General features: G+C 39.5%; 1 protein-coding gene across 2 annotated transcripts in view; it reads right to left on the reverse strand.

The window, feature by feature from the left end:
- SMAD1 (SMAD family member 1) overlaps positions 1-15,497 on the reverse strand; it is an 80,228-nt gene that overhangs the window by 31,274 nt on the left and 33,457 nt on the right. For both annotated transcript variants that reach the window (XM_087437569.1, XM_087437570.1), the window contains exon 2: positions 11,920-12,491. In XM_087437569.1, coding sequence (XP_087293695.1) covers positions 11,920-12,319 — 400 coding nt within the window. In that variant the 5' untranslated portion in view covers positions 12,320-12,491. The remainder of the gene's footprint in view (positions 1-11,919; positions 12,492-15,497) is intronic.

A 15,497-nucleotide genomic window follows, 5' to 3' on the forward strand; every position in this document is an offset into this window, starting at 1 on the left:
CCCGCTCCACTGTACAGACGGGGAAGCCGGCTCAGCTGACCTCAGTAACACACCCAAGGTCACACAGCTGCCGGGGTTCGAATTGAGGTCTGCTCATAACCACCAAACTACGTTACTCAGTATTAGAAAACTGGAAAGAGACCGTGGAAGTTATTTTTACAATTCTCTTTCCATTCTTCTGTTCAGTGTTTTTGGGGAACCACACCACTGGAACTGGAAGCCCTGCTCAATTATTTACTAGCCAATTAACAGGGGCAATTTACTCTCTAAACCTCACTTCTTACCAGTAAAATGGAAATAACAGTACTTCTCTCGGATTGCCTTTTTATTTAACATTTTATAGTGCTTATATATGCCAAGTGCTGTACCAGGCTGTACAAAATAGGAACTCACTTAATTCTTATAACCACTCTGACCTAGGCACTATCATTACCTGTACTTCATAAAAGTGGATATCGAGGTGTAGAGAGATTAAGTAACTTGCCTATGAATATATAACCAGTAACCAGTGGAGACAGGATTCAAACCTAGGCAGTCTGCCTCCAGAGTCTGGCCTCTTAACCACGGTGCTATGGTGTCTCTCACTGTTGTACAGGTTAGTGCTGACACGCTCCTGGGCTAGGGTAAGCACTCAGTGAAGGATAGTTACTATTACACATAAAAAGCAGTTGGCCTGGCATGCCTAATCAGCTATTACACTACTGATATGTAAATGACCATCTCCAGGTGTCACACCAGGCAGCGTGGCTTAATCTGTAATTGCAGCTGAATGTAATTAATTCTCATTCTGAGTTCACATTTGATTCCATTAAATACATTCCATAAAACTGACACTTGTTACCTAGTGATGAAGATTATTGACCAATGGGAAATAAACACAAATAAAGCCTCCAGAAACACTTGAAGCACAGGTGTGAACTCTCTCAATTTACCATTATCAACCCAAAATTCATGCAGCTGGTGCACATATGCATTTCAGATCACATGCTCTACTACTGAAAACTCTGGATACTCTTCCCTTTTGCGAGAGAGAGAAAATTGATTAAAGGGGAAAAAAACTACTTTGGGAAGCAGTACGGCGTGGTAGTTAGGAGCAGAGGTTTTGGAGTTAGACTTCAATTTGAATTCCAGCTCTCCAGTAACAAAACGTGTGACAGCTCACTCAAAACTGCATCTCAGTGGCCCTGTCCTCTTACAGCTGTGGTCAGGATTAAATGGGAATGCATGGAAAGTGATAAGCACAGTGCTTGGCACATAGTAAGCATAAAAAGGTACTATTTTAATTTTTGTTATTATTATTAGTTTTCTGAAGATTTGTTTAGTGAAAACTTACTACAAATTTTGTTTTTATTCTAAAGATGTGCACAGAAGTTTATGTTCCTTATTTCAATTTTCAGCCCCATTATATTTCAAGAATGCATAAAGGCTTTTCCTGTGCATTATTTAGTTTAATCCTTGCCACAACTCTGGAAAGTGGATCTAATCACTCCCCATTTCACAGGTTAGCAAACACAAGCTCACACAGGACAAGTGGCCGAAGGTCAAAGATACCAAGTGCCAACATTTTAGTCCAGGTCCTCTGACCCCAGATGCTCCCCAACGACATGCTAATCTTACAACTAAAGAAAAATACGTATCTCCTTTAAATGATCTTATTTGTCCTAAATTTCCCCAAAAAACTCCACATTTACGAGTCAACAGTAGATAATCTACTGTGAGCAAGAGCCCCTCCCTTCTCCCCATTTATTATCAGCATGGATTCTTGTTTTTATCCCCTAACAGTTTATAATTCATTTCTGTCCTTATTTTGTTGATGAAGTTGTCTGATTTAGCCAGGGACAGCCCCTTCAAGCTGACCCGTGTCCTTGTGACATGCTCTTATCTTTTTTTAAAACAACTCACGTTAAAATGAGCTGTTCTTTTTCCTATTTAAAAGCTGTAGTTTATATGTTTCAAAAGCATTTCCCCACAACTATTTCCTAACTTGACCATCTTACTTAAATTATACCTGTGTACTACCATACCCCGGATACACTCTACAGACGCTCAAAGAAAGATACTGTCACAGAAAAAATACTGCTGAATCCGCCACAGAGCTAGCTAGATACATCTGTCAGGGAAATTACAGGGAAACATATAGGAAAAAACATACAAGGCAATGCCACTCTGTTGTCATATTCATGTTCACCAAGAGCTGCCCAAATACCACTTCTAAAAATCACAGGCTCTTGGGCCGGCCCGGTGGCATAGCAGTTAAATGCGCGCCCTCTGCTGCGGCAGCCTGAGGGATCGCAGGTTCGGATCCTGGGCGTGCACCAACGCACCGCTTGTCAAGCCATGCTGTGGCGGCGTCCCATATATAGTAGAGGAGGATGGGCACGGATGTTAGCCCAGGGCCAATCTTCCTCAGCAAAAAGAGGAGGACTGGCATCAGATGTTAGGCTCAGGGCTGATGTTCCTCACACACACAAAAAATCACAGGCTCTCCTTTTGCCTTATTGTGACTGAAGATCCCAGATAGGCAAGCAGGCAGGTGGTCCAGCAAAGGTGATGTGTGACTACATAAGCCAGACCACTACTTAGATAAAAGTGGCTCCTTTGTGTGACAGAGTGAAGATCTAAGAACAGCAGCATCTGGAGAGCTGTTTTAGAACTGAGCGAGTGACGCAGTAGAACGTAAACCTGATCTTCTCTTGTAGGGTCTGCTACGATTCCAGAGCATAAAAATGACGCTTCAAAGAACTGGGGAAAAAATTTGCCAAACACTCCTTTGTTGACCTAAATCTTTTTATTTAAATATAGGCCATGTTTCCAGACTCTGGATCTTTTATCAGGGAAGTTACAGTTACTTCTAGTTACATAACCCATGTGGCTTGTAGCAGTTTTATGAAGAGCTGACTTGCAATAGAGTATTACAGGCAGGCTTCAGTGCTAGAGGTCATGGGGATGGAGAAATCCCGCTGAGGGCACTGATAATTAGGAACGGTAAGCGGCAAGGGTTTATCTCCCATTTCTCACCCTGGGAAGGAACTGCTGTTGACACAGTGGAAGCCCAGACCAGACTCAAGGCAGGGGAAACAGAAGTCTGCTGCCTTTCAAACTTGTCCTAAGACCAGTATCTAAGAACTACATTAACCCCAGCCAAGCTGGCCAATTAACAAAATCTGGGTTTTTCTTTTTAGTTTTCCCATTCTTCAGGCCCTCAGATTTTGAACACAGCGCTCTTGATAGCCTACAGCTGCCCAAGTCCCCCAGCTCTGCTCTTTAAAATAAATATTCTCTCTTTGCTTCTCTATTTTCTCCCCAAACAAATCTCATTTTCCCAAATGTCAGGGCAGAAGTCTGATTTTTTGGCTAATTCATGATCATTATGCATGATGCTGAGTCTCGAGATCATCTGCATTTTGAAGCAGAAAAAGACAAGGGGATGGGGCACACATTGTGGGGACAGAATTTCCAGTCTTTTCTTTGGGCCTTTTGATATTTAGTACCAAGGAGGCTAAAAGTAAAACGGAGATAATCAGCCTGAGATCATTATATAAGCCCACCTTCCCTTTGGTTTCTCTCACTTTTCCAAGTGTCCGTAGAGAGTATAGGGTACTCCCAACATCGGGGGCAAATCATCTGTGATTCCCTCACCCCAACCAGACAAAACATTCTCAGACCTACCACAAATCACTGTCTGAGGATGATCCACATGTGGGGATAATAAACCAAAAAGTACAACTCACTGGTCTCAATATTGCTTCACCCAAAGCTAGTCTTGGAAGTATTTTTAGCCAGAGTTTTCCTTTTAATTTAAAATATTATTTTCACACAACTGCAATCATTGTATACACTACTTCTTTCATTTTTATGACAAACTTTTTTTATGGTTTTCAAAATTGCTCTTTTTCCATCAGCCATGTTTTTTTGTGCTTTGTTTTTAACAGCTGCTAGCTGGCTAGTGTTCAGCAGTGGTGGGTGGAAGAATGCTGAACTTGAAATAAATCAGTGAGACCTGAAAATATCTTCTCTTCCCACCTAATACTGCAGAGATAGAAAAAGAATGAAATGGAGAATAACAGACAGGAAAGCAAAAGTCTAAGAAAGATACTTTGTATAATCTGTAGAGCACCTAAAATTTCAAATTGGAATAGATTTGGCAACAGAAAAATTCCACCCAGAAATGAATCACATAATTGTCTAGATGTCTGCTTCAATTTACTTACTTTTACAATTTATGTAAAAGTAACACAACTAGTAACTGCTAACTTTCCATATGTTCATCAATTAATAAATACACAAAACCAATGCCCCAAATAATGCTCTAGGAACAGCTGCTCAGGAAAAAAAAAAATCAGAATAATAAACTTCACATTTTGCCTTGGATTTAAGAATATGGAATCCACTAAAAGATTTAGGTATAAAATCCTACTCATGATTATATTACTTCATCTGTTTCTAGTTAATATTGTAGACAGCAATGATGAAATTATCAAACACAAGCCAAATGCCAATAATACCTTGGAGAAAAATTCACCATCTAAACTCCAGGTCCAGTTGGCTGTGTGTTGAGCTTGGACTGAAGCAGAACTAGTGACCAAAAGCTTTTTCAAAACAGAACTTCCACGTGGACAGAAGAATGGAGCCCCAAGTGGACTGTGGAAGGCCAACTGCAAAGGCTGGGGACACGCTCCTCGCCCCGAGGCGTCCCTTCTGCAGGAAGCCTCTGCAAACTGCCTCAATGGCTCTTCTCCACCACTCACCCTTCAGGCACAAATGCTTCAAAAGGTACCTTTTACAGCTTTTAAAGCATTCTTCCTTCATCTCAATGTCATAACACATTTCTCCCCCACACCAAAAGTATTAGGGAACCATCCAGACTAGGATTACCAACAGAGTAACTCTATAGAGCACTGTATCTGTATCTTAGTAACTCTGACGGAACATACATGCTAATTTTCCTTAGTCTTGACTTTCCATTCTAATTCGTTTTCTCTGGTCTACTTTATTAGTAATACTTTCTATTTTACTGCATGTCTTCTTATAAACTGATTTAAATCCTTTGTACAATGAAATATACATATATGCATATATCTGCGCCACCACAGACTGGAACACAATGTCCAGTGTTAGAGTTGAGTGAGCTTTTTTGTGGCCACACTCAGACTCATCCCTGGTCCATACTTCTACTATTCAATCGAGCACACTGTGCTGTAATTAAATGCCAGTCCTTCTTGGATAGACACAGTTCCTGAGGAGTTGTATATGTGCTGTAAACGTCTGAATGAAGAGAAATTTAGATGTAGATGAACACAGGATGTGGTGGTTAATTTTATGTGTCGACTTGACTGGGCTAACGGATGCCCAGATAGCTGGCAAAACATGATTTCTGGCTGTGTCTGTGGGGGTGTCTCCATCTCAATCAGCAGACTGAATCAAGAAGATTGCCCTCACGAACGTAAGGTGGGCATCATCCAATCTGTTGAGAGCCTGAATAGAACAAAAAGGCAGAGGAAGGACATATTTGCTCTTTTTACTTGAGTTGGGGCTTCTCTCTTCTCCCGCCCTCAGACATTGGTGCTCCTGGTTCTCAGGCCTTTGGACTAGGACTGGGACCCACACCAGCAGCTTTCCTGGTTCTCCAACCTACAGACAGTAGATTCTGGGACTTCTCAGCCTTCATACTCTTGTGAGCCAATTCCTATAATAAATCTCCTGATATATATATATCAGGGTGTGTGTGTGTATATATATATATATATATATATATATACCCTATTGGTTCTGTTTCTCTGGAGAACTCGAATATATAGGTCATAATGCTTTAATTTTTATAATTAATATTATTGCCAATTAATCCCAAATCTTCAAAACGCTTATAATGATCATATCTTGACATTTGGCTTACAACTTCAGTTATCAGACTCCTACATATCACCACTCAGATAAACTTGAAGGAAAATTATATCCTCCAAATGGATATACTAACACAAAACTTAAAAAAAAAAAAGGAACCTTTAATTAGATAGAAGTTTTTGGCATCATTGGCGTAAGTCAAAACACATTCACAGTATGAAGAAACACATTAAAAAAAAAAAAAAGACTTGGGGCCAGCCCAGTGGTGTAGCAGTTAAGTTCGCGGGCTCCACTTCGGTGGCCCAGGGTTCACCAGTTTGGATCCTGGGCGTGGACCTACTCACCGCTCATCAAGCCATGCTGAGGCAGTGTCCCACACAGAGGAGCTACAACTCTACAACTATGATATACAACTATGTACTGGGGCTTTCAGGGTAAAAAAGAAAAAAAAAAAAAGGAGGAAGATTGGCAACAGATATTAGCACAGGGCCAATCTTCCTCAAAAAACAAAAAAGATTTGATTTTTGTTTTTAAAACTATTAATTTTAGGGGGCCAGCCAGGTGGCGTAGCTGTCAAGTTCACGTGCTCTGCTTCAGCGGCGTGGGGTTCGCAGGTTTGGATCCCGAGCACAGACCGACGTATCACTTGTCAAGCCATGCTCTGGCAGCGTCCCGTATAAAGTAGAGGAGGACTGGCATCGGATATTAGCTTAGGGCTAATCTTCCTCACACACAAAAAAATATATTAATTTTATTAAATCTCAATCCTGAAGTGTATGTCTTTTTAATGTTCTGTGATAAAATAAGAAGTTCGCATAGAGCACCTCTGCTGCATTCCAAAGTACAAAAGCTACAGTAGTAGCTTTTCCTGAGGAAAAGCACTAGCCTGATTGTTTGAGCTGTGAGCTGATCTAGGTGCCTTTTCACAGATCACTATTTTTTTTTTTTTTTGTGAGGAAGACCAGCCCTGAGCTAACATCTGATGCCAATCCTCCTTTTTTTTGCTGAGGAAGACTGGCCCTGAGCTAACATCCGTGCCCATCTTCCTCCACTTTATATGAGACGCCGCAACAGCAGGGCTTAACAAGCAGTGCGTTGGTGGCTGCCCAGGATCTGAACCGGCGAATCCTGGGCCACCGCAGCGAAGCGCTCGCAACTTACCCGCTTGTGCCACTGGGCCGGCCCCCACAGATCACTATTTTTTTAAATTGTAGATTCACATGCAGCTGTAAGAAAAAATACAGAGAAATTCTGCCTACCTTTTACCTAGTTTCCTCCAATGGTAACATCTTGCAAAACTATAGAACATCAGAATCAGAATATTGACATTGATACAGCCAAGATATGGAAACTTTCCATCAACCCAAGGATCCCTTTTATAGCTACACCCGCTCCCCTCCTGCCCCATCCTCTCCTCAAGCCTCTGGCAACCACCAATTCATTCTCCATTTCTATAATTCTAAGACTTTCTTTTTTAAGGTAAAATTTATAAGCCACGAATTACACAGTGACTGAGGCAGCCAGAGAGTCAAAACTCGCATTCAGTCAACAGGTGAAGAGGATTTTAGGTGTATTTTAATTTTAAACAGCTGGAAGCCATCATGCTGAAAATGAAAGCACCTGGAAGGGTGTTTACTTTCAAGATCAAAATTGAAAGCTCAGAATTTCAAGCTCAAGTTCAATATGGCCTTTTAAATTGATTAAGTTCAAAGTACAGAAGATAATTTTCAAGAACCATCTGAAAAACATAACAAAAAAAACGGCCAAATGACAAGAAGTCTCCATGAAGGCATTTTAATAGCAGCAGATAGCAACTGAACGCTCTTCTCAATACCACAGCGAGATGACTGACTTTACCACCGTCAGCATTTACTTTGGTAAAGAAAAAGAAAACCTACACTTAACCCAACCACTAATAAGTAGCCTTGATTCTGAAGGCTACTAAAAGTCCAAGTAAACAGTCACCTGTTACATCATCAGCAGGGTCATAGTCTTCAGAAGCTGCACGAACTTTCTCTTTCCTGTAACTGTCCACACATTTGCAGAAAAAGAAATTCTTAACATTTTCTACTTTCCTAAAGATGCATTTTTCTATAACGGTCAGGTACAACCTGTCACCAAAAGGAAGGTTCTTCCCCCATCACACTCTTCACCATTGTTAATTATGACGAATACAAGTTGTCTCAAAGTGTTTCTATAACTTTCAGGTTTTCCCCACTACAATTTTCAGACTCTGTTACTTCTAAAAAAATAAATGGGACAGGTTAAAGAAAAACTACAATTATTTTAATCCATAAAATTGTTTTTGGCCAAAGAAACAGAGATACTAAAAGATACCCAAAAGAATTATTATATCACATTTTATCAGAGTGCTAATCTTAATGAATATCAGCAAGAAGGGAAATTCTGGAAAAAGTCAATTTTATACCCATAACAGAACACATGCAAAGTTCAAAATGATGAGCGATTTTCAAAGACTAACTCATTAGCATCTCTTTTCCATAAGAGACAACTTCATCTAGTCAGTTGGACTTGATGACTTGCCTGGATACCTTCCTTAAACCAGTGGTTCTCAAACTTCAGCCTGCATCAGACTCGTTTGGAGAGCTCCTCAAACCACAGACTGCTGGCTCCGTGCCCAGAGTTTGATTCAGTAGGCCTGTGGGAGGGTCTAAAAATTTGCATTTCTAATAAGCTCCCAGGTGATGCTGCTGCTGCTCGTCTGGGGACCACACACTTTGAAAACTGCAACTGGAAACCTTCTAGAGACTCTCAATTTTTGTTGAATTTTTCTCTAGAGGTCTCAACAGGGACCTCAGCAGAAAACACCAAATTTGTGAGACCTAACCGTCTGACGCTTGAACTGCTCAATTGCTCTTTGAAATAATTTACCTAAGGTAAAATAGTTCCATAGTTCAAAGTCATTCAGTGCTGAGATGTGTATCTGCAGCTTAGAACTCCAGACCCCTTTTTTCCTATTTCACAGAAACAATAACCAGGTGTGCTCCATGCTGCATTACAGAGGCGAAATGTCCATTCAACTCTGGGAGTGTAGGGGGCTGAGGCCCCCTTGAGCTTTGATTTAGTGAGGTTTATCCCCATGCGGGGCAGGGGCTGCTTCACAGTGGTCTCTGGAAAAAGTCCATTTGTTCTTCTTCCCACGTCAGCCACTTCGCAATATGAAAAATACAAGTAAAATCCTGGTATGTTCAAATTCAACAGATCTTGGTCTCAGCCTCAAAGTTTTCTAAAACTGCTCAATGCGTGGCTCAACAGATTCTTGGCTAAAGGGGAGGATAAAATGACGTGTGTGGAGTCTCAAAACGTCTTATTTTAGCTGGTTCTCCACCTACTCCATATCAAATCTTTTACATGTAAGTTATTAAGAGTAACAAAATCATCTCAGTATTAACTTTTAAAAAAATTTTTTCATCTTGTGTCAGAGGTCTTAGTAATAGCAATGAAATGAACAAAGAAGGGAAGATGATGGTCAAAGGGTAGAGACTGAAAACTCATCTCTAAAAAATGGACAAATGACCATACGGGGAAATTAAAACCAGTATTATCATTTAACAGCAAAAACTTATTGAACTGGGCTAGCTGCTAAAAGTAGAGATGTTAACAATACACATAATCTCTGTCCTCGTGGAACTTTATTTACTATCTTGCAAGGAAGACCAACGGAATGATAATTCTAAGTGTGAAGAACATTATGAAGAAATTCAGGTTGCTACGGGAAACAGAGCCTAGCCTCCCTGGGGGGTGGAAAACGCATCAAGAAAGGCGTCTCAGCAAAGCTGCCCTCCATTAAGCCTAGAACTGAAGGATAAACAAGAGTGAGCTAGGCAAAGAGGGAGGAGAAACGAGCTACAGACAGAGGAAGAGTGCAAGGAGTGTTTCCATATGACTCAAGCACACACAGCATGGAGGAGTGGGAAAAGAAGCTAGAAAGGCAGGCAAGGACCAAAGCGTGCAGAGCTCTGTGTAAGAGCAATGAGAAGCAGGAAGATAACATGACCATAACATGCATCTTAAAACAACCCTCTCCGTAGCATAGGTCATGGCCTGAAGGGGGTGACTAGGAGGCAAATGCTGCAGCACAGGATGAAACGTTGGGAGCGGGGAGTAGAGTTGGGGGAGGCTGGGCGGAGAAAATATATCTACAGTGTTTTCCAAATAGTGATCTTAGTTGTCTGACACACAAGTCACTTTATAGGGACCTCAGTTTCATCGTTTGTGAGGCAGGATTAGAATCTTCCTTACATACCTTTTAAAATTACCATGGGGATCAAAAAATCATGTATCTAAATAATCTTGTTTGTACGTATTACTTATACACTACTTTTTATTCTCCAAAACTCTTAGCTCCATCTAGATTCCTGGCTAAAAGAAGACCATGTATCTTTGTTGAGCTTCTTTTTTTTTTTTTAAATTTATATCACAGCAGGAACAAGCAACAAAGAACGTCTATATTAGAATAAAGAGAATTCAGCAGTTGTCGGAAAAAAGCAAACCCAGTCCCAGTCAAGAACAAGAACTGTAACAAAATGTAACTTTAAAAAGGATACAATAAAAACCAAACCATTATCTAGAAATAAATCTAACAAAAGACGTGCAAGAACTTCATGGAGGAAACTTAAAGGAAAAGAACTAAATAAATTTAGAAAAATATCATGCTCTAGAGCATAACTATGTCAATCCTTCCTCAAATGCAATCAATGAAATTCCAATAAAATCTCCAGAAGATTTTTTACAGAACTTCACAGGTAATCCTAAAGTAAATAATATAGAAATGACAAAAACATAATGTTGAATGAGTATAACAAGTTGTAAAAGGATACTCCAATATCATTATATAATACTTTTAAATATACAAAATAACACTACATATTGTCATGGATTCATAGATATGCAATAACAGTATAAAAGCATGCATGGGAATGGTAAACATCAAATTCTAACCATCAAATTCAGAATAGCAGTTACTGAAGGGAACGGGATCAGAGACGCATAGACTGGAGTTTCAGTTTTATTTGTAATCTTTTATTTCTTAAACTGGGTGGTGGATACAAAGATGTTCATTACATTGTTCCCTAGTCTTTAAACTCTTTTTGTATGTCTTAAATATTCCATAGAAAACCCAGAAGCCTTTTATTTGAGAACCATGTTATTACACGATCTAGCTTAGTAGTTCGCAAACACCAATCCAACAGCTACACCAGCACCACCTGAAGCACTCGTTAAACACACAGATGACCAGGCGATGCCAGAATCAGAATCTCCGGGAGGGGAGCCATGTGATTCTAACGCCCAGCCTCATTTGCGCATCCTTGTAATCACTAGCGATTAATAACTAATCTACCAACAAAACTGGTTCCAATCTGACAAGATATTTAAGTGCTTAAGACTGCCTAATCACTCTCCAATTGATGTAACTGTCTAAAATGTGGATTCTAATTTGAGGGCAAAACCATACAAATTTTAAAGTATATTCTTTACTATACCCCCCAAAAAGGTCATACATATAAAAATTAGGAATATCTAATACAGTAATAGTATCAAATGACTCCATGGCAGAACACAATTCCGTCCTACCCTCCATAGGGAATAAAATGCCACAGCAAAATTCCACCGGAGATGATAAAAGGTGCTATTCTTAGGAATAAAATGGAACAAGTCACACTGGCAACCACCCTCAAGATGTACTTCCCTCAAGTATGTAGATGGCAACACCATGCTTCTTTCCTTTCCTAATTTTCCTCCCTTGAAACAAAATCATAGCTAAATTTGTCTAGAAGTGCACAGAACCAATGGGAAATATAAAAAACAAATTTAGAAAGAAAATAATTTATTAAAAGTTCGAGGTATTAGTACTGCTAGGACAATTTTTACAGCCCTGCTCCTAAGAAATAAAGTTAAGAAGAGAGGACTAAGTTGTCAGAACATTCAAGGGCTGACAAACCTACCTATTTTCCCATAACATTTAAAAATGACAACTAACAACATGGGGAGGGATTATTCTGATATTTTAAATAACCTGCATCTGCTCAATGCATCAATACGAAAGGACTCACTTACCAGGGCTTTCTACCCGCTTATAGTGGTACGGATTGATGCACACCTCCTTCTGCTTGGAACCAAAAGGGAACTCACAGCATTCCAGTGGTTTTAGTTCATGGTGGCTCTGAAGGTCGGGCCAGCGCCAAACACGGCAGTAAATGACGTGAGGCAGTCCCTTCCGGTGGGAAACCTGCAGCCTGCCATCCAGAGAGCGGGGAATGGTGACACAGTTACTTGGCTGCCCCGGGCAGCTCAAGGCCTTTTCCAGTTCCTCCATGGCACCTTTCTTCTTCTTCAGTTTTTTCACCAAAGCGTCAACAGCTTTCTCTGCCCATTTTTCTTCTTCATCGCCCTGTTTCCACCCAAGAAGTCTCTTCACAGCTGGACTTGTGAAGGAAAATAAACTTGTCACGTTCATAATGACTGCACTAGTTATATAATCCTGGTATTTGGTGAAATAAAGGAGTCTCCAAATGCAGAAGAGACTTCGCTTTATTTACATAGGGTTCTCTTTAGCTTCTTCGTTTTGAGGTCCAGGAAAGCAGAAATTACCATTCCTAGCGTTTCAAAAAGTAACCCAAAGTCAGCACCTAGAAAAGAAAAAAGGGACAAAATGTTTAAAATCACCTGTACCACAAAACCACAATTTATTAAACAATTACTATGGGCCAGGTGCTATCTTAAGTGCTTTTATGTATTACAGTATGCTATGGACTGAATTATGTCCCCCCACTAAAACTCATGTTGAAGCCCTAGCCCCAAGGTGACCATCTCTGGAGATGGGGCCTCTAAGGAAGTAATTAAGGTTAAACGAGGTCAGGAGGGTGGGGCCATAATCTGATAGGATTGGTGGCTTCATAAGAAGAGGAAAGGAGATCTCTCTCTCCCTCCATGGGCACACACTGAGAAAAGGCCACGTGAGGACACAGAGAGAAGCCAGCCCTCTACAAGCCTGGAAGCGAGCTCTAATCAGAAACCAAACTGGAACCTTAATCTTGGATTTTCCAGCCTCCAGAACTATGAGAAATTTCTGTTGTTTAACCTACCCAATCTATGGTATTTTGTTACGGCAGCCCAATACACAGTATTATAGCAGACTAATACACAGTATTTAATCCTTTAAATAATCCTCTCAGCTAAGTAATACAACCACTACCATCTTACAGATGAATAAACTGAGATAGTTTAAACAGTAGTATGTAACTGTTTATATGAGTTCTGAGACAAGCAATAGACGTGGTACAAAAAAATCCAAGTTTTCAACAGATATTGCAATGTTTTATATTTAGATTCATTTATAGGATCCAAAAATATATGTCAAGGCATCTCAATCAACAAAAACTGAAAGCAACAGGAAAAATAAAAATACAATAGTCTTAACATCTGTTTTTAGTTTGTTTCTCAAGTATTTCATGCTAAAAAAAAAGGGCAGTTATATTTCTACTATATAAATGTAGCAATTTATGGGTATTTATTCATTTATCTATGGGCAACAGGGCAAGTAAAGTAGGAAATTTCCCCCTTTTTCAAATTTGCTTTTTATTGACATGAAAGGAATGAAGCACATGAACACATACTGTACCAAATTCTTGAATGAAGTTGTCCCATTTAAACTTTTCTAGTTACCCTTCACCAATGAAAACACAAAAGGTGAAATAGATTAAAGAGGATAACTTTGCACAAACTTAAGCAGTAGCATGTATCAAACCAACTGCCTCCCAAAAATAACTATAAAAGCTAAATAAAACAAACAAAACAGAAGAAAAAAAAAAAGCCTAGCTTTTTAAAGGAACCAAAGAGCAACCAAGGTACTTAGGACACGAGGGGCCAAAATGCTGGAGAGAAGGGAAAAGTAATGAAGTGAGCTGATCATTCTTCACTGCTTTTCTTCTCAAGGCATCTGCCAATGCCTATGCTATAAGTAGCAAGAGACCTAGTAGCCAAGCAGAAAGAGGCTCAAGAACTAAGCAGAGATTTCAGTAGTCTCATAGTATTAAGGAGACAAAAAAATTGGAGTTGAGGGCCTGACAAGAAAGAGGCCCTGTTAAATTCATGAGGAGTTCGGTTGAGACCCCTGAAGAAATATGCCCCAGCATAAGAGCAAAAATGAAATGGGACCAGTTTTTACACTGAAACACAGCCTACAATCATCTTAATACTGGACTGAACCAAGGTGATGGGAGAAGAGGAGAAAAAACTGTCAGAGGCAATATTTGTAGATAGTGCCAACGGATTTTCCAAAACTGACAACAGACATCCAGCCACAGATTCATGAAGCCCTAAAAGTTCCAAGAAGGATAAATACAAATAAATCCACAAGTTTTGATATGTCACATCACAGTAAAATTGCTGAAAACCTACAACCAAACTCTTCAAAAAGATACATTACTTTCAAATAAGTACAATAAGGCTGACAGCTGACATTTCAACAGAAACAATGGAAACAAGAAGACAATGGAATGACATCTTTAACAAGCAAAATGTAAATAAATAGCTGGCAACTTAGAATTCTATACTCAGTGGAAAAATCATGTGGAGATGACTATGAAATAAAGCTGCTTTCCACCAAACAAAATCTGAGAGAACTGGCTTCCAGCAAGCATTCATCAGCCAGAGGAAAAAGATCCCAGAAAGAAGCAAGGAACTGCAAGAAAGAATGAAGAGCTCCAGAAGGGTAAATAAAGGTAAGTCTCAGTGAATACTGATTTTACAAAACAATAATAGGAATCTCTGTGGTGTTTAAAATACAGAATTAAAATGTATGGCAAACGGGGCCGGCCCCGTGGCGTAGCGGTTAAGTGTGTGTGCTCCGCTGCTGGCGGCCCGGGGTTCGGATCCCGGGAGCGCACCGAGGCACCACTTGTCACGCCAAGCTGTGGCGGCGTCCCATATAAAGTAAAGGAAGATGGGCATGGATGCTAGCCCAGGGCTAGTTTTCCTCAGCAAAAAGAGAAGGATCAGCATGGATGTTAGCTCAGAGCTGATCTTACCAAAAAATAAATAAATACCTTAAAAAAAAAAAAAAAAATAATTAAAAAAAAAAATGTATGGCAAAAAAAGAAGAAAGGGGTAAATGAAGTTAGTGTTCTAAGGTCCCTGTATTACCCAGGCTGTAGTAAAGCATTAAATTATTATTGCTACAATAAGTTTTAAAGTCATGTCATAATAAAGTAACCACTAAAAGAATAATTTAAACTTTTTATAAAAAGGTAATAGAGGAGTTAAAAAATATGGAATTATTTTTTAAAATACAGTTAGTGCAAAGAATATAAGAAAGGGAAAAAAGGAGCAAATAATAGATGGCACAAATAGAAAACAGTAAGATTTAGATCTAATCCCTGAAATATTAGCAATTACTTAAATATAAACAAATTAAATATGCAAGTAAAAGACAGGGGTGGGGATGGGGAGCACCACTTAACTATATTGTACTTACAAGAGACACATGAAATACAAGGACAGAGAAGGATGAAAGAAAAAGAATGGAAAAAGCTATTCTATGAATACTCTAACAAAAAAGCTGCCAGAGCTATCCAATCAGACAAAATAGACTTTAAAATAAGCATCTAAAAAAGAACATTTCATAATGTTAAAAG

This window comes from Ceratotherium simum, chromosome 12 (assembly GCF_057802395.1).
Source record: "Ceratotherium simum simum isolate JZ-2026a chromosome 12, ASM5780239v1, whole genome shotgun sequence".
Taxonomy (NCBI): domain Eukaryota; kingdom Metazoa; phylum Chordata; class Mammalia; order Perissodactyla; family Rhinocerotidae; genus Ceratotherium; species Ceratotherium simum.